The following is a 25628-nucleotide window of genomic DNA, read 5'->3' as shown; positions in this document are numbered from 1 at the left end:
CCTAGACCCGATGGATCCAAAGGGGGCATTCTATGAGACTGCATGGTAAGTTATCCGAGGTGACATCATGTGGGCAGTTAATTCATTTGCTGGCGGGAACTGCAGGAGCTTCCGTTGTCTCAATGCTGCACTGCTAACTCTGATCCCGAAGATTGATGATCCCAAGTCACCAAAGGATTACTGACCAATCAGCCTCATTCACAGCTTCCCAAAATTGCTCTCCAAACTTCTAGCCAATCGGCTCAGCCCAAGAATTGGTCAGCTGATCAGCTGCAATCAGACGGCCTTTATCAAGGGCCGCTTCATTTTGGACTGCTACAAGTATGTTCAGCGGTCAGCAGTGTTACTGAAGAAGCGGAAAATTCCGAAGATGCTGGTTAAGCTGGACATATCGAAGGCTTTTGATACGGTGGCCTGGCCGTTTCTGCTGGAGGTTTTACAGGCTTGGGGATTCGGCCGGAATTGGAGGACCTGGATCTCGACCCTTGTCTCCTCGGCAACTACTAGAGTTTTGCTTAATGGCCAGCCAGGCGAACCAATTCGACATAGACGAGGGCTGAGGCAGGGAGATCCGTTGTCACTGATGCTGTTCATCATGGTTATGGATGTGCCCTTGTTCAGCAAAGCGAGTGCTGATGGGGTGCTAGAACCTTTGGGACATCCGGCGATCAAGCACCAGTGTAGTTTATATGCTGATGATGCTATCTTGTTGGAACAAAATAAAAGGCCAGAGATAACAATGTTCTAAAATATTTTTATCTTATTTTGGAATATTTTATTTTATTCTGGAACATTGTTATCTTGAGCAGATATATGCGATGATATAGTGGTTAGTCGCACGTGCGATGAACAGACGCCTCCTGAAACGACGGTCCACATGCTGGTGGATTGCAGTTATGCTAAAGAGGTCTGGTGGGGTCTCCTGAGCTCCATCAATTGTAATTGCAATTTTCCCCAGCACCAACTTTTACAGCTCCAGGACTGGTGGCACCATCTGAGTTTACTCTAGCCGAGGGAGAAAAGGAAGGGATTCCATTCCATCTTCATGTTGATTGCCTGACACCTTTGGAAGGAGAGGAACAACAGACTCTTCCGGAACAGCGCTGCAACTTCTTTCCAGCTGAGAGGACTGATCATGCAAGAGGCTGTGTTGTGGGTTGCGGCAGGAGCAGCAAAGCTAGGCGACCTGCTGCAGGGTTAGGTGTTGGAGCTCTAGCACTTAGTTGGTTGTTTTAAGTTTTTATGAAATCACAACCTCGTGTGCTCTTAGCGTCAGCGCAAGACGCTCCGCGATGTGTAACGAACTCATCTTTCTCCTTGATACAAAGAAGTGCAGCTCTCCTACGTTTTCGATAACAAAAACAACAACGATCACAGAAACCTAAATACCACTCATGGCCTACGGTGAAACAGCAGCTGCGACGGCTCAACGAGGCCTTCCAAGACAACGAGCTCATCAAGAAACGCAAGCTTTTCCTCCTCAAGCGCCTTGATTTCCTCATCCTCCATGCTCAGTTCTTGGTCCAGGGCAAAGTTCTCTTCCTCCAGCATCATGTACTTCCTCCGCAGCGCACGATATTCGTCAGTAGGACCGGAGTCCGGCAGGGAATATGGAGTCTCTCTGTCTGACGGAGGTGTGGCACGGCGCTCACTCTTCAAGCTTCTTTTGGGCGGCTTTTGGACATTGCCTGATGAATGCGGAACCTCTCTCCGCAGCAGTTCAGGTTCACCCTTCAGCAGGCCTGATGGAAGCGGCCGGTACACAACCTTCTTCTTGTGCAACTTTGGGGCAGAGAAATCGTCGCCGTTAGGGTCTTGCATAGGCCAAGCCTTGGCCTCTCCTGTTGAAATGCAATTAAAGTGAGCCAATTTACTAAAGCAGCGAACACAACTACTCGATATGTGCAGATAAGCCTGCACCCTGTTTCTATCATCAGCAGTTATAAGATATTGTCAGATGCACAAACTAGGCGTTCTGTAAACATTTTTTTTGAACGATTGCGTTCTGTAAACATGCCAAGGAGAAAAAGGCACCAAGTGAATGAAACCACACAGCAGTAACATCATTCCCTTCCAAGTAAAGAAAATTTTTGCCTTGAACCCTGCTGCTTTCCTGCTCAATCAGATGCTATGAATAATCGAGCGAAATTTTGGGAGCTACTACAAAAATCTGAACCCCCCCCCCCCCCCCCCCCGAAAAAAATGGGAAATTAACTACGCCCAAATGCCCCAAATCTCAGTTGGGTACCAAGAATTCCTGTCATGCCAACGGAGAATACACTAACCTAATTCAACCACAAATGGATCGACCGAACATAAATCCACAAGTAACAGAACTGAACAAGAGCATAGAGCAGGAAATTCTCCTATAATTGAGAGCAAAACGCCAAAACCAACTCTCAGGTGAGGAGTCAATCCCAAATTATCAACAATAACAAACAAGCTAGGGTTTACTCACCAAGAAGAACCAAACCGCGTTTGGGCGGATCTCCAATCCACTCGATGGAAGTGAGGGTACAACGCGCCTGGGTGGATCCCCAATCCACTTGATGGAGGTGAGTGACAGTTTACGCGGTAAGCCAGCAACTAATTGAGACCGCCTTCTACCGCACCGCCGCCGTTAGTCCATCACCCACGAAGCCCATGAAGTTTCTTTTGACCCAACTTAAATCCAACCTATGATTAGATCTAGGATGAGGTCGGCCATGGTGTGGAACTTGATCACAAAAGAGTACATTATGTGTTCCAGGATTCCACCAGGATCCGTACCTTCTCACACAAATAAATATAGACTATTTCTAAAAATACAAATCACTCCTTTAAAAAATCTAACAAAGAATTCCCGTGTCAAAAAAAAGAAAAATAAAAGAACAAATTGCACCTAAAAAACCAAACCCTTAAACAAATGATTCCTACTAGGCTACACAAATCTAGATCTAATGAATGCCAATCATAACAAGAACCAAAAATCACCAAAGGTGACGATACAATAGTAGCAAAGCACTAGGGTTTGTGCATACTTATATCACTTAACCTAATAAATAGATCACAGATTGTACACGAAACTAAAGACATGGTAGCACAAGCAAAGAGAGAATCACCAAATTTCTATGCAAAAAGGAGAATGAAGGAAACTTACCATTCCTAGTTGTTTGTGATGATGTCACCTGCCTCTGCCTCTGAGACCTGCCTTGTGATAAAAGACGACGAGGTCTTGGTGGAAGGGGAGGGAGGCGAGCGGAAACCAAATTGGGAGGGAGGTATTTTGGCGCCGGTGGGAGGGGAGGTAGGCGAGTGGTCACCAACAGGTGGGGAGGAGGGTGAATTGTTGCCGACGGGAGGGGAGGGGTGCGAGTAGTCTCCGGTGTGAATTGTAGATCTGGATGGGGTTGAGAGAGATAGTGAGAGGGAGGAGAGGAACGGGTAGCCATAGCTCAACAGTGTAAATGAGGGCATCTTCTGTGCGACGGATTAGGGGGGGAGGGTAGTTATACCCAATCACATGGGCTCTCCAACCTTTTGCAGGCCTAGCCCAGTTAGCCTAGTTTGGCTGGATGCAACTTCATTTTCTCTTTTCTTTCATTCCATCTGGTTTTAAACTTTTGAGTATGATATACAATAATTAAATAGAAAGAGATAATCTGTGCACATGTAGGATATTTGCCTTTTCTAGAAGCTAATTGATTTGTATTTAGATTTTTATAAATTTGTACTAGAGACAATCACATTGAAATTTGTGCAAACCTTAATATCTCCACTATCTGAGATGATTATCCAAATCCAACTACCACTCTCTTTTGTCTGCTGCCACTCCTAATTCGCTTAGTACTTTGCTGAACGCGATCCACACTCCCTATAAACGGATAGTAATTGTAGTACTTTGTACCGAAACACAGAGTGATTGAAAATCCTGACAACCGCGAGCCGCTATTTCATCTGCTACCATACAAATTTTACCGTCTTTTCTCCACCCAACATACCTTCACCATGTATCACACTCACTATCTATTGTCCCACAGGAGTGAACACATGACAACCATGAGATCAATGTATAGCCAATAGCATGCACATATCACTACTAGAATCAAAATATTTGCCGAGAGTTTTTTCGAAGTGACCGAGAGGGCTCAAAAACCCCTTATCATTTTCTCCTCCTAATGCGGACAGTGTTTAAGCATGATAGAATAATTTCCAGTGAGTTGAAATGAACTTCTGACATATCTTTCACCGGCTAGCAAGATCTAACTCTGTGTATAAAAAAACAGGGCCCGACGGCCACCTGCCATCACTCTCGGCAATAGTTGCAAGTCTTGCAGTGTGTAAGCTATGACCAGACCTAGGCATTGCAAGGAAAAATGTTGTACGGCAACATAAGCTAACAATTACCTGCTCGGGTAATGGGGTGGAGACTAGAGGTTTTGGAGCTTCCTTTCTATGTCCTAAAAAAAATAAATGGAATTACTGAATTCAATGTTTAGCAACTTACTCATGTTTATGGTTTCATTTTCATGAGATTTCTTATGGAGTGCAGAAAAAAACTTGGCCATTATCGTTCGGTATTATCAACCACTCTTAATAACCAAGAAACGAATTGGTAATTAGTGTGAAAAAGATTCTAGAATACTAGAAATCGAAAGGAAAGATTCTTCTTTTCTGATGTACTCATTCATTTCATTTCAAGCAAGACATATCTTGTTCAAGCCAATAAATAGAGTTGAGGTTATAGTGCCAGTAGAAAACTGAAATAACTAGTTACAGCAAGCATGAGGGGTTAAATTCTATTTATTTTTTTACTACACTACACTATATTGGTAAATCACTTACCTAAGTTATTGGAAAGTTCATAATTGATCAGTCATTTTAGATGATACTAAAAAAACAAGTTATAGTAATACAAAAGTGTAAAATAATATTTTATTCATCAGATGGGATACAAGTCCCTAATGCTGAATCAAGAGATTTGTTGCGAACTTTGTTAGTTAAGTAAAGTAATGATATTAAGAGTTTTTTACCATAATAATAATAATAGTAGTAGTAGTAGTAGTAGTAGTAGTAGTAGTAGTAATAATAATAATAATAATAATAATAATCATCATCATCATCATCATCATCACCACCACCACCACCACCACCACCACCACCACCACCACCACCACCACCATCACCATCATCATCAAAGAGGCCCGGAATAAAGACATGATTGATAATAAATATCATGAGTAAATAGCATTTTAAGTGATCAATAAAGAAGGGATATGGCAGACCTGCGTAGGAGTACCTGAGCTCAAAGACCTTGTCATAAGTTCAAATCAAACTAGGTGATTCATATTTTTGGAAAAGAGAGAAACTTCCACCAGAACAATGTCTCCCACTAGAGCTCCCCGCCACCTGGCCTTCGTCAGCCGCTACCATCCCTAATGGCTGGTGGTGCTGGCGGTTGTCAGTGGCAGCACCGAGTGATATCCTTTCATTGAGCTTCCTTTTTTTTCCCTGTCTCTTTCAATTTTCTTGTTCTTCTCTAATTTGTGCTGGACTGCTGGTTGCATCCATCTAGGAGCTGTTGGCTAAGGGGGCTTGCTTTAGGCAGCTTTGGGATTCCTGGATTTGGCCTGTTAGGCAGCGCCGGCAACTCCTCATCTAGTTCTTCACCCGTCTCTTGCTAGTTCGACATACTTTCTAGCTTGTGGGACCTTTTTTCTGCGCGGAGTCATTGGTGCCATCTGCATGGGGGGTGTAAGCCGACCGCCCTGTGGTTGTTCGTAGTGGCAGCCACTACCCGTGACTACTAGTCTACTTCTTCCTGCTGTCCTTGTACTTCAGTGCCTCCTCGCTTTCATGGGCTCCTCCCATTGCTAAATTGGTCCCCGTTCCCCACCCCTGATCTAGCCCATGTGGAGACTTGCAACTTGTAATGTCTTTTTTGGCAACATGTACCACAAGGAGTCAACAATAGATTTGTTGTCAACTTGACAGCTGTGTGCCTCGGATGGGGGTGGGGGTGGTGGTGGTGGGGGGTGGGGGCGGGAATGGGAGGGTACAACTTAGCTTTTTGGGCCTTCCTCTTGTGTGTCTGGTGAAGGTGTATGGGCCTGGGTGAAAGCCTAGCTTGATCAATGTCAATGCTGATGATGATGATGCCCTCGGGCACCTTACTATCCATGGAGATATTGTTGGGCCCTCTACTTCTCTTCACCCCCATGGGGTTCTCCATGTGGAAGCCTTTGTGTGGATTTTCTGATGGCGATGACAACACGTCTAATGTCATGACCTCCTTTGAGGCGTCGTTTTGGAATTTCTAGCCTTGTTGGACCTACTGGTGGCTCTTGGTTTCAGCATTGTTTCGGCTTTGCCGTCCACACATACTTAGTTCAGCTAGGTAGCGGTGCTGTCCACATAGGCTTAGTTTAGCTAGGTAGTAGGTCATGTGTCGTTTTACGATGCTTTGGACCTAGTTAATTTAGGTTTATGCCTAGAGTTGTTGTAGGGTTTTAGCTCGATTTTTCCTAATTAAACGAGCACCATATGGTTTGGCCTCATTTCTCTTAATACAAGGCAACTTCTTCATATGATATGGCAATGCACCTATCATTAATCAGCATGATATAATGGCAACTTTGATGGGGCATATGCCACTCAATTTTTCAGTAGAGTGTTAGTTGATAACAAGCTCAGTAGTTGGCACAAACTAGTAGCTAAATATTGCATGCTCAACTAATGAATGAGAAGAATACTTAATTTGGACTTACATAAGCATGGTCATTTTATAGTATCTTCTATGTATCAATTTCTATTAAATCAGCAGGGTGCTCTTTTCTCTCATAAATTCATTTGCAAGCTGAGAATTCCATTTTTGTGGTATGTCCAATGTGGAGTCATGTTAACGAATGATAACCTAGCAAATAGAAAGTGGATAGAAAGTTAAAAGTGTTGTTTCTGTAATGATAATGAAAGAATTAAGCACATTTTCTTATCTACCATCATGTTAGGTCCATTTGGAGAATAAATAATTGAAATTGCTACTGGGTTAACACCGCCAAAATCTATGTATCATATGCTAGGGGCTGGCTAACTTGAATAAGGAACAAAGAGAAACTAAAAAAACTTTGTGATTTTAGCAGCTCTCCGTTGGGCGATTTGATGTTACCGTAATGACGTTGTACTTGAATCAAACTGTATCCTTCCTTTATGCAAGCTACCTTTAGGAGAACATAGTGGTTGTGCTTCTGGATATTGTTGCAACGTAAGAGGCAAGGGAGATATTTCATCCGGCAAGCTTGAAATTGGAAGTCATAGTCATGGACCTATATTCCAAGATTGGATGGATGAACAAACGATAATAGAGTTTGCTCTCTTGGATCATTTCTCCTTTCGGGTTATTTGTTTCCCTATTCTTAGCTAAGTAGCTGACAGTCTTTGTAACAAAATGTGACAAAGTGTTTTACATAGTCTGTGACCTTTTCATTTATTAAATAAAATGTGAAATGATATCAAGTGATGTCCAAATTTACATGTGGAATGGAACGGAGTAACTCGCTCTTCTTGTTTAGAGGGTCAAGGAGGGAAAAGTATTTGAATGATGGAGAGCCTAAAGTTTATTTAGCAGCTTGGTTAAATTTGACAAGAGGTGAGTTTGTGTGATTCTATCATAGGCTCAATGAATTATATGGCAATGACAGGATTGGCTGTTTCTCACCGGTGGCATCGACCAAAAAGATCTGTTCCCAGATATGGTCAAATGAAAATCAAAGGAATACTATGGATCAAGCGATCTGTCTGGATATCAGGTTATTTTTTGGAAGGAATATAATTATCAGCTTGTCACTACTCGCCAGTGTGTAAACCCAGCCAATGTGTAGATTTCAGGTCCTTCCGCAATTGTTTCCATTTTTTGCTTTCTCCCGCTTTGAAATGAAATTCAAATTCCCACGCTTAGTCATTTCACGTACAAATGTGTAGTCAGTCACCTCTTCTCATTCAGGTACATGTATAAATACCTGAAATTTCAGATCCAAATGCATCCCGTTTCAAAAATCGTTGAAAGAAAAAGAGGCTAGGAAATCATCTCTCTCGCTCCTCCATTCATCACCTGATTGAGCAGCAGGCAGGAACCTTGTGATTCTGCGTTTTTGTTCTCATCTTTCGCTGGTAGTCTGTACTTTGTAGCTCAACTTTGATCTTGCTTGCAAGACGACATTGCAGAGATGGCTAGCCAGAAGGAGATCGATGGCCCGTCTCGACGCGGAGCGTGCCCTACTGGCATGCATGGCTCCGCTGCTGGAGACCAAGTTCTTCAATGTCTGCCCCGAGCACCTGGGTGTGATCCTCTCGACGAGGAATTCCGGCTGCAACTTCTTTTCTACCCACAGCTCCGGTCACGCTCTCTGCTCCCGCTGCATTCCTGACCATGCTGGCCACCAACTCACCTAGGTTCGTGGCAAAGCTTAAGCTTTGAGGAGATTTTGAGGTGACCTACTGACGAGTGGTCTCTACTTGCTGGTGCAGATCAGGAAGTCTTCATCCCATTACATGGTGAAGGTGGTGGAGATAGAGCACCTGCTGAGCGTGTCGCTAGTTCAGACCTACCTCATCAACGGCGAGTTGGTGGTGTCCCTGGACAAGCGGACCATTTCGGGGAAGGGGAAGCCTAGCACGACCAGGTGCGAGGAATGCGGCCGGGATCTCCATGATGCGGGCTGCCTCTTCTGCTCGCTCGGATGCAAGGCGAGAAGATGAAAGGCATCGGCAATCATTCATATGTAGGTAGTATATGGCGTGTGCGCCCCCCCCCCCCCCCCCCCCCCCCCACACACACACACGCACGCGCGTGCGCGCGCGTCGCGCCCTCTACTCCGGCTGCATTCTCGACCATGCTGGCCACCAACTCACCTAGGTTCCTGGCAAAGCTTAAGCTTTGAGGAGATTTTGAAGTGACCTACCGACGAGTGGTCTCTACTTGCTGGTACAGATCAGGAAGTCTTCATCCCATTAAGTGGTGGAGGTGGTGGAGATAGAGCACCTGCTGAGCGTGTCGCTGGTGCAGACCTACCTCATCAACGGCGAGCTGGTGGTGTTCCTGGACAAGCGGACCATTTCGGGGAAGGGGAAGCCTGGCACGACCAGGTGCGAGGAATGCGGTCGAGGTCTGCACGATGTGGGCTGCCTCTTCTGCTCGCTCGGATGCAAGGCGAGAAGATGAAAGACATCGGCAATCATATATATGTAGGTTGTATATGGTGCGCGCGCACACACAAGTTAGTGGCAAGGAAAAATGTAGGACACAAGCAAACAGTTGCTGCAACTCCTGTGTGTGTGTGTGTGTTGTGCTGTGTTCTCTACCACTGCACTACACAAAATGGAGTGACCGTAGCACTTGACACTAGGCAGGAAGTAGTGCTTTCCAGATTTGTAGATTACACACTCGCCAGTTTTAAATCCACAATCGCCAATATGACATGGCAGTTTGTTATCTTCCACTTCAATGGGGGCAATAGCTTCTAAACCTGCAAGATCATTGGGGATATAAATAAACCTGCAGAATGTGTGTGTGTGTAGCTTTTATTTTTCAAAAATAAAATAAAATGTATGGATTTGGATCATCTAGAGATTTTTGTTTATATTGTATGTCACTACCAGAATCTGCAGAGCTCCTTAGTGTTGAAAACACTAAGGGGTCACAAAAAATACACTCATGATAAACTTTTCCAAAGCTAGACACCTGGGAAACAACACATGTCAAATATTTCAGATGGACATCCAAAATTATTCGTGCGAGGGATCGGAGTGAGGTGGCAATATTTCGCGTTTTTTGTTATGAGGGTTAGGGACAAAAAGGGGGTAGAAATGAAACTATTGGGTAGTAACTTGATTAATTTACACTTGAGATGAGTTCATGATTATTCTTTGCAAAAGATACTCCAAGGTCAATGAATAATTGATAATCTAGTGTGACTAATTTAATCAGCAGTTTTCGCATGATCTGGATTGAGGATCTAAAAAATTCTGGTTAGATATAAAAAAACCAAACTAATTTATTTTAAATAATAAAAATATGAAAGTGGTACCAAAATTTTTCTAAAAAAAACCTATTGTTGGTGCTCTATTTGAATCTTATTTATTAAACAAATAGGCATAGACAACCAAAAAAATACTAGGAATATGAAAAGATTTGATCCAAATAATTGACAGGTAGAGTGCCAATAGATAGATTATATTTTTAGAAAAATTTTGGTACCCGTTTTGTATTTTTTATTTAAAACAAATTACTTATGAATTTTTAGTTTAAACTTGAATATTTTAAATTTTTATAAATGAAAAACTATCTTTGAAACCACTCAGCGGGTCAAATCTGCCCGGTTTCAACAATTGGATGACCCTCTGCCCGGTTTCAACAATTGGATGACCCTCGTTATCCGGTTTGTAACTAAATGCTGAAAATCAAACTTTTATGATAGTTCAAGAGTGAAAACTTAACTTTTCTCCCTAAAAAATACACTTAGGCTAAACTTTCTCAAAGGGAGACACTTGGGAAACAACACATGCGGAATGATTTCAGATGGACATCCAAATTTATTCGTGCGAGGAGGTGAGGTGGCAGTAATTCGTGTTTTCTGTTGTGAGGGTTAGGGGATGAAACTATTGGCCGGCATGCAGTGACCTGATTAATTTAAAGTTGAGATGAGTTCATGATTATTCTTTGCAAAGGATACTCCAAGCTTAATGGATCATCGATAATCTGTACTAATCAGCAGTTTTCGCATGATCTGGACTGAAGATGGCCAGGAAAGTCGAATGACAACGTTGGAGTGACCTGGAGTCTTGCTGTCTCATGTAACAACTCAGTCGTGTGCAAATTGCAGTCACGCTTTCTCAAGGCCCTACCACAGTTAATCTTTTCCAGCTTTACTCTCTCTCCCGCTGGCAAACGAAAATCTTAAATCTTTTGCCATCCCAGCCGTTTCACATGCAAATTTGCCAGTATGACCCTGATCTCGTTTCATATCCGTAAAAAATTATCAGGCTGCGCCCCAAATCCATCCTTTTCAAAATACTTTGAAACAAAAAAGAGGTTCCAAATCCCCCCATCTATCCTCCGCCATCATCCTCTCTGCTAATATAAATACATAGCTCGTGTGATCCTTCTCTTTGCCTCTCTCGGTAGTCTGTGTAGCACCCGTATAAATGCGCGTGGTTAACTGGTTTCTTGTGGTTGCCGTGGTCTAGCTCCTCTTAGTAGCCGCAAATATGCCAAGCATGAAGGAGATGGCCCAAGCCGACGCCGAGCGCGTCCCCCCGGCGTGGCTGCGGCCGCTGCTGGAGACGAAGTACTTCGAGGTGTGCCCCGACCACCCGCTGGGCGCGAGCCGCGGGACGCGGAGCGGCGGCACCTGCAACTTCTTCTGCACCGACTGCCCCGGCCGCGCCCTCTGCACCTCCTGCCTGGCCGGCCATCCTGGCCACAAAGTCATCCAGGTACGAGCACATACACATGCGCTCGATCTTGCCACGTCTATGCTCTCGTCAGGTTTTCTTGGCTGATCTCTGACGCTATGTGTGTGTGACACGCTGTGACCTACTGACCTTCAGATCCGCAAGTTGTTCGGCCACGGCGTGGTGAGGGTGGCGGACGTGGAGGCCCTGCTGAACGTGTCGGAGATGCAGCCCTACCTCCTGAACTGCCACCATGTGGTCTTCCTGAACAAGCGGCCCATGGCCGGGCAAGGCCGCACCGGGGAAATCATGTGCGCCGAGTGCGAGCGGGCAATCCTCGACGCAGCGTGTCGCTTCTGCTCCATTGGCTGCAAGGTGAGAGATCTCCATGAGTCCGATTAATCTCTTTTGTGCTTCAGTTCCTCTGTGCGTGCTTGATACACATGTGTTTGCTACACTTGATTTTGTGAGCAGATGAACTATCAAGGCAGATTTTTCTTTTGTATACAATATGTTTAGATATCTGATTACTCGCGTTTGTGTATTTTCTGACTCTCAGCTTCCGTTTACTGGTGTTAGCTTGCAGCGTTGCCTGATGATTTGGATTTCACTGTCTCATTCGCTGTTGCACCAAAAAGTGACAGCGAATCATTAGGAGGCAATGATTCAGACTCATCAACAGATGATCACACTTTTCGCCCGAGCGGATCAAGGTCTGCGAAACTTGGGAGAGGAAATTCAGCTCAAGAGGGTGAAGCCGGGACCAGCGGCGCCTCCAAGCTGTCCAGCCAGCATCGCCGGAGTAAGGGCGTCCCAGAGAATTTCTGATGCCGTTTCTCACCATGTATGGCCTGCAAATGGACCATGCGTATAAAAAAAAATAAAAGAATTGGAGAAGTAGAGAAACATGGTTTTAATTAATATATCTTCTGATTTATTAGTTGATGAGTGGTATTTTGTTCGGTCTCTATGTGTACTGAATACATTTCATGACATATAATGTGCTGTGTGTAAGTTTCAGAGCATCATTCCGAGACATTTCTACTAGCTTGTTGGTCTGTTAGTGTTTCATACATATGCAATGTTGTGCAAAGTATGAAGTATCTTTTAAATTTCAATTCATGCAAAGTGCTACACAGGAACAATGCCGGAGAGATTGAAAGCGAAATGAACACTCTTACAAATCATACCAGCAAGTTTTTAAAAAATCTTGAAAAAATCCATTCTACTTGCTTGGGTGCAAGGTGAGATCTCTATCTCTTTTGTGCTTCAAGGTTACAATCGTATGCGCAGCACAGATTGATTGCATCTGTAGAATTATTGTGAGCCTCTTGGTATTATATCTTATTGTCGACTCAATTATAGTTATTCCAAATGTAGTTGTCAAATACTATATTATTTTATCTATCTGGATGCAATGCAAACTTGAAGTAGTACAAAATGCAATTCTTTTCGAAACGTTGTGGATCGAATTGTTATCTAACACTTCCCCTAAATCATCCGTCCCCTGTTGGGATCCTATAACGTACCATTTTTAATTACCCTTAGCCATTAGGTTACCAAAGTTGAGTCATCTCGAACCTTAGCATTACCCATTCCTGACTTTGAACGTCCCAGCCTCCGAGCCATTATTTCATCAATTTTGCCCTGCCTCCACTTTTCTTATGCCACCATCCCTCTTCAGTGAGGCTAGCAGGCAGATGCCATAGATCATAAGCTGAACTTTCCAAATAAATTTACAACATTTTTATTCTTGCTTAAGTAGGTCTCCAAAATACAACTAAATTTGATAACTTAAATCTATTTATACATGTATTAATCACAGTTTAATTACAGTATATTATTACAAAATAGCTTTAAGATAAATCAGAACAAAATGTTGTTTTCATGTTTCCATTAACATGAGTATTCAAAACCGTGAGGATGATAATTAAAGTTTTGAAAATAAAAAGAATGACTATATATATAGACATATATATAAGGGCACGTCGTCATAATTTAGTGACCAGATGAAGTAGCAGCTAGCAAGGCTGATTTTTTGATAGAATATGTTTATACTTCTAATTCCATGTGTTTATTTTGCTACTTTCCTAGTGTACTTTCGGACACGGTTTCCATTTACTGCTGTTAGCTTGACGTGTTGCCTGAGGATTTGGCCGGGTTTCACCATTTCATTCACCCTTCCACCAAAAAGCGACAGTGAATTAAGAGGCAGTGATTCAGACTCATATCATATCAGATGATGATCACCCATCTCAACCGACCGGATCAAGGTCTGATAAATTTGGGGGAGGAAATTCTGGCTTCCGACTTCCGAGCTGTCGATCGGCCATATTGCCAGTGCAAGGGTGTCCCAAGAATTTCTGATGCTGTTTGGGCGCCATGCATGACCTCCAAGTTGGACTGTGTGCTTATTTATATCGAATGAAAATTTTTAAAAACATTTTTTACCTAAATTGGGCCCACCATACCCCTCATGTTGGACCCGTCTGTCAGGATCGAGAGAGGTGGGAGAAAGGATAAACATATAGAAATCGCGAGTTAGAAAATATTTCTGCCAAAAATCTACTTTTTTTTCTCACCGTTACTGTGCATACCCGCCGGCAAATTCCGCACCGCCTACCCATGTCGCTGCCGCTACCGCTGCCGCTGCTCCAACTCCACGCCTCCCGGGCTTCCTATCCTTGGCTTGCGCGCTCATCGTGGCCTCCCTCTCGTCCACTGCACCACCCGTTCCCTCAAGTTCGTCTGTGCCGCCCTCCCCTGCGCAGTACTGTGGTGGTGGAGGCGGATGTCAGGCGCACGGCGGTAGCCGCGAGGGGTGCCAAATCCCGTGATCCCGTCGACAAGACCCGCTCCTGCCCAATTTGGTCATTTTTGGTTCGATCGATCTGCTTTTGGGCCATTAGATATCCACGCTGCTGGTTAGATCAATTGATGCCGTCCCTATTATTGGCTTTCTGCGATCAATTCATATATATGACTGAAACTCTTGACTGGATTCACATTGATTTCTGTAGCTTGGTCATTATCATATTGTATGTCTATATTCCAGTTTGGAGTAAGCATCGTTCATTCGTTTGTCACACTACGTCCATGTTTCTGATTTTTTTTCTTTATGCACAATCTTTCTGATTCCTCCTATTATTTGCCGTAATGATTTCTTTCAAGTACATGAGTATGCTTCACATTTAGTAGTTTTAATTCATTACCACTAGAGCTTCAAACTGTTTTGAGATAAGTTACTGAGTTTTATTCACTACATATATCCGCGCACAAGCTTAATTTTGATCCTGATCTTGATCCCTTTTTTCTTTTTTCTAAGAAGGAGAGTGGAGGTGAGATCATTTCTTTTTCTATGTTTGGAAATTTTGATTCCTTAGGGAGACACAATGCATATAGTTTTATTCTCAATTATCCGTTGTAGTAGTCTGTTCCTGTTGCATTAGATTTATATCAACCTAAGCTACGAGATACCAGTGACGTTTATCATGATACATATTTTTAAAATTTATTTTGAATATTTATTTAATTAATACTTAATTCATTACACTTTTGAATAAAAATCTAATTAGGTTACTTAATTCACGTGCGTCTATGCTAGTGGGCGAAAAAATAATAGAATTGGAGATGTGGAGATATAGGGTGTGTTCGTTTCCTGGGGTATAAAGTTTAGAGGGGTCACATCAAAGAGAATCTTAATATTTAGAAGTATTAAATAAAGTTTAATTACAAAACTAATTGCAGAACCCTAGGGCTAATTCGCGAGACGAATCTAATGAGGTATATTAGTCCATGATTAGCGGATGATTACTGTAGCATAACTGTGGAAAATTATGGATTAATTAGGCTCATTAAATTTGTCTCGCGAATTAGCACCCATCTGTGCAAAAAGTTTTATAATTAGACTTTATTTAATACTTCTAAATGATAAGATTCTCTTTGATGTGATGGGTCTAAAATTTAGAGCGTAGGAAACGAACAGGCCTATAGTTTTAATTTATATATATCGTTTGGATAGTCGATGGTTGTAGTTGGTTCGGTCTCTATTCTATTGTGCACCCATTACATTTCTGACATATAATGTGGTGTATAAGTTTCAGAACCACATTGTTGGTGCAATGTTGTCCAAAGTATCTTTCAAATTTAAATTTCTGCAAAGTGTCAGAAATGAATAATGCCAGTTGCTAGACTCTTATTACAAACCATATCGGCAAGTTTTCAAAAAAACTTGAAAAATCCCACATCTATGGGTAAGATTATTTCATGATGATTTTATATATTTTTTCATGTCTAACTTGATCCCATTCATGTCCTCCGATGATCTCCATGGTTAGGGGGCCGCGACTGTCCAATCTGTTATCCCCTGTTCCCGTCCCGTCAAGGTGTGAACATGGTGGCACCGCCCTATTCACACCCCCATGCGGTTCCCGACAGCGTGGCTCTTGGTGAGGCTTGTGGCTCTTGGTGAGGCTTGACGTCATCTCATTGTAGCGGGTGTGACCAGCACGGCTCCTACTGTCGATGTCTCGTCAATATTGCAGTGTTGACCATAGAGGGCCTGTGCGTACTCGAGTAACTCGGGCGCCCTAGGCAGGTTCGGTGTTAGACCTCGAGATGAAGCCCTGGTTTCGGAATCCCCGACCGGAGCGCTGTTTAGTCAGAAGAGGTCACAAGGCTCCTCCAGGTGGGGCCTGGTGGCCAGCTTGACCCGCACCAGTCGGGGCACGCCCCTAGCCATCTAAGTTCGTGCCCTTGAGGTCAGGGAACAACCATATGTCGAAGGTTTTGGCGTAGGCAATCTCGATACCCCGTTGGGGGTACCCGTGGTATAAGTACTTGTCACATCTATATGTTGTGTTTATCATTCAAAATATAGGTATGATATTGTGCTCCATGGAGGACTATAATGGAATTATCAATCTAGAAGGCTTATCCCATTTATATGGAATTATCAAGCTAGAAGGCTTATCCCGTTTATAATGAGAAGTGCATAATCATTTCCGGCATGACTTGATCACAATGAGATTTATGCAAACCCTAATTAATACCTCCAGCCACCAAAAAAATTTCGATAAGGGAAATTTTATTAATTTCAAGTAATGTTACATTGAGGAGATAAAACAATACTTGAAAATTCCCGACCTCTATCTAGTACCACACAGCCTAACAAAAAAAGAAAAGAGATTGACACTCTAATGGCTATCAATCCGTAGATTAGACTGCCACCCATATGCCCGGGTGAAAAACACCTTGGCCATTTGTGCCAACTGCTGCGATGCCTCCACAGCTAAGTCCCGTATGATAGGCCGTTGGAGGATAGCCCATGTACGTAGCTAGTACGAAATTGTGAAGATAACCTGCAAAAAAGAAGATTGTTTGTTTTCAAATATCAAAGTATTTCGACACAACCACAAAGACTAACATGTAGCCACTGCTCCAAGTAGCACTAGCGATTTAAATTCATTAGAAACCCTCATCAGCCATTGCCCAAACATATCCGTCATACTGCAAGCTGTGGAAGACCAAAAGCCGCATGAGTGATTGTCCAAACCATACGAGCATGGCGGCAGTAGAAAAACAAATGTTGGATTGTCTCATCTTTATGACAATAGCAACACTGTTTACTACCCTGCCGGTTTCTTTTAGCTAAATTGTCTTTTGTTAGTACTACTCCTCTTCTAAGATACCACAGAAAAATTTTGACTTTAAGTGGAGCTTTGAGTTTCCAAAGTCCTTTGTTAATGTTTGGAACCTCATTATGCATGGATTAGAGCCAAATAGTGAGATTTTACTAAGAACACACCATTCTGATGTAGGTTCCAATGAAACTCATCCTCATCCTAGCTTAAAACAATACTAGTGATACACGGCAGTAACATATTCCACATCACTAAGTTGTTGCCAATAAGATCTCTACGCCAGGAGATGTTTGGTGGGTTGGTGCCCAGAACATCTGCAACGGTATCCTATTTTCGACGGGCAATATTATATAATCTAGGATACTGATCTCCTAGTATTCTAATTCCTAGCCATCTGTCCTTCCAGAATCTTATTTGGGATTCATTCTTAATGATGAATGTCCTATATTGTAAAAAGTCTTGTTTGATCTTCATTAGGCTGGCCCAAAAATGGGAGTCACCACTTTTCCACTGTGCTTGTGCCAGTGGTTTGGTTCCTAGATACTTGTTCCGCAGAATCTGTTGCCATGTTCCACCTGTCCTCCAGCCTCCAAATGATAGCACATATTTATTCTTAATTGCTATGTAGTACATACATACTAGTGATCTGTTGATTAGACAAGAAAAATAGTGGACATGAATATCATCACATATCTATATATACGACAGGTTATCGGTGGCAATGTTTGCCGCCTCCTACTTTTTCATTCACTGTGTGAAGTAACAATACTTTTGAGACGTGATCTGTGGATACGTTTCTTTTTATGCCGATGATTTGGGGTGGCCGGGTGGGGATTGAGGGTGGTTTCACTTTTACTTCAAAAGTTAAATTACAGGTTGGTCATGACATGGTTTTTTGGCATTAAGTATATTGGAGGGACCTCTCTGTTGTAAAAGCAATGGGCTAGAGAGCAGGATTGTGAGCGAAACAAGGTTGTCTTGATGCCTTGAAAACGTGTTTTCTTGTTTCTATATGAACCCTTTTTTTTGTACTAGGCTATAAACTTCAAGGGAGCATCAAATTAAAGAGGTGCCTCCGAAGAGGATTTATATGTGAACCTCATATTTATATGTGAAAAATGAGATTTTGTCTCTGCGGACTCACCATTAATTCATTGGGTAATGGTTAGTTCATGCATGTGAAATGTGACAAAGAAGGGATTTTGGACCATCCAGAGATTCAGGCATGTGAAATGTGATCAGATGAAATAATGGAACCAGAGTGTGTGAAATGTGAACCCATCTACAGACGCCAGGCCTTGCACACAGAGCTTCAATTTGAAGCGAAATTCAAGTTTCCCCCGCTCTCACCTATTTCACATACGTACAATTGGCTACCGTATGCCTTTTCACGCAAAGCTGCCAAGGTGCCATTTTAAAGTATACAGATTTACGTTACTTGTTCCTTCACGGACAGCTCTATATCTATCTCTAACATCTGGGAGCACAATCCCCATCCCGTCATTTCGAATCAAAATTGAAAGGAGAAAGGGGATCTGAGATCCCCATATCTTCCTCGTCCTCCATCCTTCGCGATCTCCTGAGCAGGTCTGTGAAACTTCGATCCTTTATTTTCCTTCGCTTCTCGCCTTAGTCTAAGTCTCTGTAGCTTCTGTACACATACTTGTTCGATCAGTTCTTCGCCTGTAGTTTTCGATCCAGAGAAAGGCATCGCACCATGACCGGCCTGAAGAAGATGTCACTTCTGGACGCGCAGCGCGCCGCGCCGGCGTGGCTGCGTCGGCTTCTGGAGACAGACAGCTTCTTCGAGCCGTGCCCGGAGCACCCGGCCGCGTGGCGCTCGACGAGGAGCGCCGGCTGCTGCAATTTCTTCTGCACCACCTGCGCCGGCCGCGCCCTCTGCTCCCGATGCCTCGGCGACCACGCAGGACACGAAACCATCCAGGTATTTGCAGCAGCCGTGGAGCGTGGCAAAGTTATTAGTTTCATTTCGAGGTGACCTGTGCGTTCTGACGCGTGCTAGCTCTGTGGGCGGGGCTGCAGATCCGGAAGTCTTCGTCGCACTGCCTGGTGAAGGTGGAAGACCTCGACCACCTGCTCAACGTGTCGCAGGTCCAGACCTACGTCATCAACGGCGAGCCGGCGGTATTCCTCGACAAGCGAACCATTTCGGGGAAGGGGAAGCCTGGCGTGACCAGGTGCGAGGAATGCAGCCGTGGTCTCCACGACGCGGGCTGCCTCTTCTGCTCGCTCGGATGCAAGGTGATCGACAAAATCTTGCCCGGCTCCTCTGTGGTCTGGTTTTATGTGAAGTCGTGCAGGTTGTTAACTTCTTATGCGAGTCGTGGTGGACTGACTGTCTGATTGGATGCAATAGGATGTGCAAGTGGAACGTGGAGACGTGCATCTCCATGTTGCGATTTTTCAGGATCCGTATTATACAACTACGAAATGGTTCTCGAGTACAAATATATGGAGAGTAATTATAGTGGGGCAAATGACTGATTATTACCAACATCAATCTATGTCTTTCGGGTAGAGACGTAGAGTTGCTGATTGGGAATTCCAAGTCAATCAAAGTTATCGCATATAGTTTATCAGCTACTTCAGCACAGTCTCCTAGGCATTTCCCGCGCACGACATGTTGGCGATCACGATCTTCGACAAACTCCTATTGTTTTTGATATTTTATCCTATTCCATAACTTTTTACTTTTGAAAAGTCATCACGATATTTCTTTTCACATAACTTTCGTGATCAAAGCCTGACAACGACCATTGAGCCCCTTCCCGTGCATCATCTCCATGAGGCGACAGAACCTCTACCGTCTAGAACTTCCCCACACACCCAGCCCATGGGCGTCCACCACTGCCACTTCCTACCAATGACGGCGACGGTTCCCGGCGAAGGCCCCAAGCAGCGGCTACTACATCAGCCCCCCCCCCCCCTTCCCCTTCCTCCTTCCCCTACTCCCTCCTTCACTATGGCTTGGAAGATAGATCAACGCTGTGGATGACTGGATTCCCTTCCTGGCTGCGGTTTCTAGCTAGATCTAGCGATGGAGGACTGGTGGAGGGCGCATCCGCTGGTGTCGACTTGCCAGGATTGTATTTGTGCGTCGGTGGTCGCGTGCTGTCGTGGTCTGCTAGTGGTGGGCTCACTGCATTTCTCACACACGGGGCAGGTTGGGCTCGCTTGGCTATGACGAAGTGCCTCCAGCAGGCGCCGCCTTGGCCAGTATCTACGGACATGGACGCCTAGGCGTGAGCCTTGTGGCTGCAGCTAGCCCTCTCCCACACGAGCTCCACCTCCTAGCCTCCCAGGTGGTCCTTCTCTCCTCCCCTTCATTAGATCTCTCTACTATCGTAGATTCAGCAAGGGGGACTTGGAGGCTTGAGGCAGCTCAGATGTGGTGTTAACAGAGATATATAGTGGCAATGGCTACTGGTTTCGGTTGGGGTAGAGAGCGGGGGTGCTCTTACAATGACCATGACACATGTATATGGGCGCCCCTCCCCTTCCAAAGAGGCATCATCGTGGAGTCCTCCCCACCTCATCATTGTTCATGCAATGGTGCAGACCTCTCTACGTGAAAACCAGCCTCGGTTGCGGTCACAAGATGGCGGCATCATGTTGGGAGAATAATCCCCCTGGTGGTGCATGCAGTGTAGTCCTAATAATAGGTCTTTGTGCGGCGATGGAATCCTAAGCGTTAACCTGGAGCAAGCTACCGGCCTCGGTTGTGGGACTGCTTGTCCATTGTATGTGCAGCAAGTTCATAAACGATGATTAATTTAGTAGGCCTCTTTTCCGTTAGTTGTGCATCTCTTCTCTAAGTGGTCAGTTGTGCTCCGTGTTTGATTTCTAGAGAGTGGCAATGCAGGTTGTTAGATGGTTAGTGGTGCTTTGTGATGCAATCCAGAGCACAATTGTGGTGACTTAAGTTGGCTCAGAGTTGATTGTGTTGTGTGGTTTTTGGATCCGATTTTTCTAGGAAAATGGGTCGCTATTTCTAATTATACAACTAGCGGCAAAGCTTTTGCCGTCCCTTCAGAAAAGAAAAGCTCACATAAGAACTTGACAGCACAATTTTCAGAAAGCTTTTTTGATACCTTTTTGTGAGAACTTTTCAAAGGAACTTGTCTAGGATGACTTTTCATTAGAAATGTCTTCCAAATAACTTCTTTTTTTTGGCAAACTCTTCTAAGGAAAAATCTCTGAAAAACTTCTTCAAATAAGTTTCTAGCAAACTTCTTCTAAACATTTTTTTAGAAAACATCTCCAGAACATATTTTGAGAAAATAGAGAAGAAAAAGGATGTCGATTAATATGAGTAGATCTAATTGGTAGCAAGAGAAGGGGAGTAAGCAAAAAGGATCAGAGAGCAAAAGGACTTCTGCACACCCTACTGCCATAGTTCTTGTTCCAATAGTTAATTGGGGATTAAAAATAAATTTTGCATCTTCAATGTTATTACATGTTTTACCTGTTTTTATTTATGTCTCTGAGTGCTTTCCTTTTAATTTTTTTTGCTTATCTATGGACATTATTCCAAATACTACAAAGGGTAATTTTTTTGCAAACTGCTGGGTAGATTCACACATATATCATAGCTTATGTGGAACACTTATAAGTAGAACATTCACAAATTTTACCTTCTATTACGTGCAAGCTAGAGCTCCTGGCATAAGTGCTGTTTAGTTAGAGGTTTGATTGCGCTCTTAGGTTATTCCTCTTTTTACTAGGTGGTATTTTTATTTTTGTCCTTGCTTCAAATCTCGTTTCAGAGATGTTATTATTAGATCATGCTCAATCCATACATGGTCCTCCCCTACTCAATGAGCATATTTCTTGGGTAGGAACTGTAGTTCAATTCACAAACAATGACAAGTGAGCTGGCTGGGTTTCACATGCAGAGTGAGGAATTCAATTTTTTCTTTGTTGAGAGGGCCAACAGTAACTTTTTAATTTGGATATTTTTTTAAGTAGAGATTCGAGTTCTCTCCCTCCCTCCCTCTCTCTCTGTGGGGGGGTGTGGGGGGGGGGGGGGCAGGGGGGCATTGATTGGCCCCTTCTTTCCCCCATCTCCACCTGCTGATGGGTTTTCATCTCATCGGCAGTCAAAGAAAAATAGATGAGCAAAGCATAGGATTCTAGCATAATGACCTCGCGTATCAGTGTTAACCCTACATTTCACCACCTGGCCGGAACTGACCCAAGGCACCTGGCACATTTCTTAGTACGTAACGTATTTCAGAGAGCAGCAACATTTGGTGACGAATTGAGCCCTCTCTCTAAGAAAAATTTACCACCCACTGAATTCTACTAGTAAACATAGCTGACTGCTGCATGTGAATCATTACAAGTTAAGTTTTGGCACAATTATTTGGGTATAATTCTTTTGAAACTCCTGAGTACTATATCTGTTTGTTATGCTCCTACTAATGACATAAATATGCTTGCTGAAATGCTGATTCAATTCCTTTGGTTAATTTGAAATTTCCATTTGTTGCTAGGCTAAAGGAATAGAGGACCGTCTTGATTTCAGCATATCGTTTGCTGTCGATCCTAGAAGCGACAGCTCTGGAGAAGAGTCAGAATCAGCATCAGACGAGGAAGATTCATCCCGTCCAACCAAGTCTCAGAAGATTTGAACCTTACCAGGGTCTAGGCAGGGTGCTGCAAGAGGACACCAGCCGGTATCTAGATAGAAGGGACCGGCTGAGACTAGCACCAAGCTGCAAGCTACCCTGGAAGAAGCGAGTCACTCGTCATCGAGCAAAGGCAGGTCTGCATAGAAGTAGCTCTGCATACCGGAGCCCTGGACCAGACATGCATGAAATAATAATAATTATGAAATTGGGAACATGTAGACATGTTTAAATTGTTTTCTGGAATATGTTTAGCTTTGTTAATTGTTCTAGTATTATGCTGTTTCATTTCTTGATATTTTGGTGCGAGTATAGTTTGCGTCGCACAACCATGTGGATGATTACATATATCAGATAGAAAAGAAGGCTGCATCGAGGCACCACACAGATTAGACGTTGAGCCGGAATAAAGAGAATAGAGAAGAAGGTAAGCCATTACCACTACTACTGCAATAAGAGATTGTACCTGACTTTTGTTTTATCAATTTATATCATCACTTTGGTTCCGTCAGTTTAAAACCGTCGGTACAATCCCTTATTGTGCAGCAGTGTACATAAAAATAATTTGCAATCTCGATCTCTAGTCTGGCACGGAGCGCCTTCAGGTCCTTCGCACCTATTATGCCCCACACCTGTGCTTGATATCATTCAACAAAAAAGAGCAGCGTATATTGATGTTTTCCTTGTTTACATTGGCGACAGCTTCATCAAGGCTCTAGACAACACAAAAACAGCTGTAGGTGCTGTCAACTAAACCTATTACGAGGTTGTAAGACTTTAGGGCACTGAGAAAAAGCATAATATGGACTAAACATGATTGCAACCTGAAAATACAACTCTGTCCTACACCTCTCGCTCGTAGCTACTAATGTCTGATGTTCCTTCCATCGCAGCAAGCGCACTTCAATCACTGGTATGTATACTGCATTTCACTGGTATATAAGCACTCGACCTTGTCCAATCCAACAAACTGCATGCGCGCTTCTTTGAAGTTGAGAAACAGAACAAGGAAAGTCAATGGACAGATCGAGCTAGCTCATCAACAAACTACAGTTTCATGGTAGGTTCCAGTTCCACCAATCAGCTATGCCAGATCTCAAGGAAGACAAGCACGTACGCACACATCGATCGGTCAGTAAAAAGTCACCGTCATGCGTGTCATATATATCTCGCATGCTGCAAGAAATGAGTGCAGAAACGTCAACGTGAGAAAGCAGAGATGAAGCTGACACGGTCAAGGATTGAAGTCATTCACTTATATTCAGTAATCATTCGTCAGCAGTAAACCGTGTCCCCGGATCTGCACTCAGATGTATGCTTGTTTGACGCTGCGTGTCCACAGATTGTTCAACTAGAGAAGCTCCAACACTGTCGCCCGCCGCGTCGTATCTCTACAACTTCTTCCATGGACACGACTCGCTAGTATAGTAACTGATGGGAGAAAGGCTTCATCTGGCCAGACATTCACATGTGAATGTTTAAGGCCGGGTTTTTCCTTTATCTAAAAAATCTGGCCAGACACGGTGTCGCTATACTGCCTTACTAGTGAGGACATCCACTACCTCCTCTACCTCACGATCTGTCTTTGCGCGTTAAGCAATAATCCCACTGGATATATATTGGCATGCATGATCGATTGTCTAATATCTTAATTTGAATCAGCTTATTGCTACAATCGTTAAAAATGCCCCCTTTGTTTTCCATTTTCTCCGGCCCCTTCTTAGTCTTGGGATTTGTAGCAGATGAGTGTGAGTGAAAGAAAGAAAGAAAGCTCTCATTGCCACGCTGATATATTATATATATTGGCATCCAGGATACGTACGGTCAAGGAGACATGGAGAGTTTAATTACCGTATATGATTACAAAATAGTTTTAAGATAAATTTAAAAATGCTTTTCGTGTTTCCATTAATACGAAATTAAAACCGTGATGACAATCAAAGTTTTGAAAATATAAAAAAAAGACTGAAGACATATAGACGGCATGATTTGTTTCGTGACCAGATGAAGTAGCAGCGCCAAACTTTCCATAGAATATTGTTAGACTTCGTTCTGATTACATGTGTTTGCTACTTGACTACTTGCCTTGTGCACTTTTTGACACAGTTTCCACTGCTTGCTGTTAGCTTGACGCGTTGCTTGAGGATTTTGATTTCACCATTTCTTTCGCTGTTCCAGCAAAAAGCGATAGCGAATCAGGAGGCAGTGACGATTCAGTCTCGTGTCATATCAGATGATGATCACCGATCTCAACCTACAGAACGATTATTGGAATGAAGCCTGATTACAATTTTGTCTGTCACCAAATACACCTATCACGGTCTCTTTTCCACCGCCACAGACATTCACCACGTCGCTGTGATTGTTTTCATAGCATATGGCTTCATCCATTGCGCACAAATAGACCTCCAGCTGGTCACATATATTTATGCTTCATTGCTACGTACTTACATAGTGATCGATATCGATTAGACATTAATCATCACTAATCTATATATATGACAGGTTATTGGTGGCCATGTTTGCTGTCTCCTACTTTTACATTCACTGTGAAATGGCAATAATACTTTTAAGATGTGGTCTGTGGATACAATTTTTTTATGCCGATGATTTGGGCTTGCCGGGTGGGGATTGTGAAGGGGGGTTTCCTCGATCACCTGGCTTTTACTTCCAAAGTTAAATTACAGGTTGGCCATGACCTGGTCTTTTGGCACCAAGTATATTGGAGTGACCTCTCGTGTTGCAAAAACAGTGGGCTAGAGTGCAGGATTGTGAGCGATTCAAGATAAATCAGGGTGCAGGTTGTCTTGATGCTTTAAAAACATGTTTTCTTATTTCTATGAACCTTATATTTATACGCAAAAATGAGATTTTGTCTCTGTGTCGGCGCATTTTTGCTCCCTGCGGA

The 25628-nt window shown here is 43.4% G+C and overlaps 2 protein-coding genes across 2 annotated transcripts; both read left to right on the top strand.

Annotated features, from left to right (window-relative positions):
• The first annotated feature begins 11259 nt into the window (after positions 1–11259).
• On the top strand, positions 11260–12255 carry LOC112885190. Its single transcript, XM_025950851.1, has 3 exons — positions 11260–11469; positions 11584–11802; positions 12007–12255. The coding sequence occupies exons 1-3, from the start codon at positions 11260–11262 to the stop codon at positions 12253–12255; spliced, it is 678 nt and encodes a 225-aa protein (XP_025806636.1).
• A 6531-nt stretch (positions 12256–18786) lies between these two features.
• Positions 18787–19433, top strand: LOC112885182. The gene is made up of 2 exons (XM_025950845.1): positions 18787–19014; positions 19113–19433. Exons 1-2 carry the CDS (start codon positions 18787–18789, stop codon positions 19431–19433), a joined length of 549 nt encoding a protein of 182 aa, XP_025806630.1.
• Positions 19434–25628: the final 6195 nt, after the last annotated feature.

The sequence above is a fragment of the Panicum hallii genome, chromosome 1 (genome assembly GCF_002211085.1).
Source record: "Panicum hallii strain FIL2 chromosome 1, PHallii_v3.1, whole genome shotgun sequence".
Lineage (NCBI taxonomy): Eukaryota > Viridiplantae > Streptophyta > Magnoliopsida > Poales > Poaceae > Panicum > Panicum hallii.
Note: the sequence above shows the minus strand (reverse complement) of the source record. Positions and strands in the feature narration are given on the sequence as shown.

Excerpts from the sequence above, each read along its gene's own strand:
- LOC112885190 (XM_025950851.1), top strand. The coding sequence starts at position 11,260 with ATGGCCCAAGCCGACGCCGAGCGCGTCCCCCCGGCGTGGCTGCGGCCG. Across the intron at positions 11,470-11,583 it reads CTGGCCACAAAGTCATCCAG|ATCCGCAAGTTGTTCGGCCA; the intron begins GTACGAGCACAT and ends ACTGACCTTCAG. Across the intron at positions 11,803-12,006 it reads TCTGCTCCATTGGCTGCAAG|CTTGCAGCGTTGCCTGATGA; the intron begins GTGAGAGATCTC and ends TACTGGTGTTAG.
- LOC112885182 (XM_025950845.1), top strand. The coding sequence starts at position 18,787 with ATGACCGGCCTGAAGAAGATGTCACTTCTGGACGCGCAGCGCGCCGCG. Across the intron at positions 19,015-19,112 it reads CAGGACACGAAACCATCCAG|ATCCGGAAGTCTTCGTCGCA; the intron begins GTATTTGCAGCA and ends GCGGGGCTGCAG.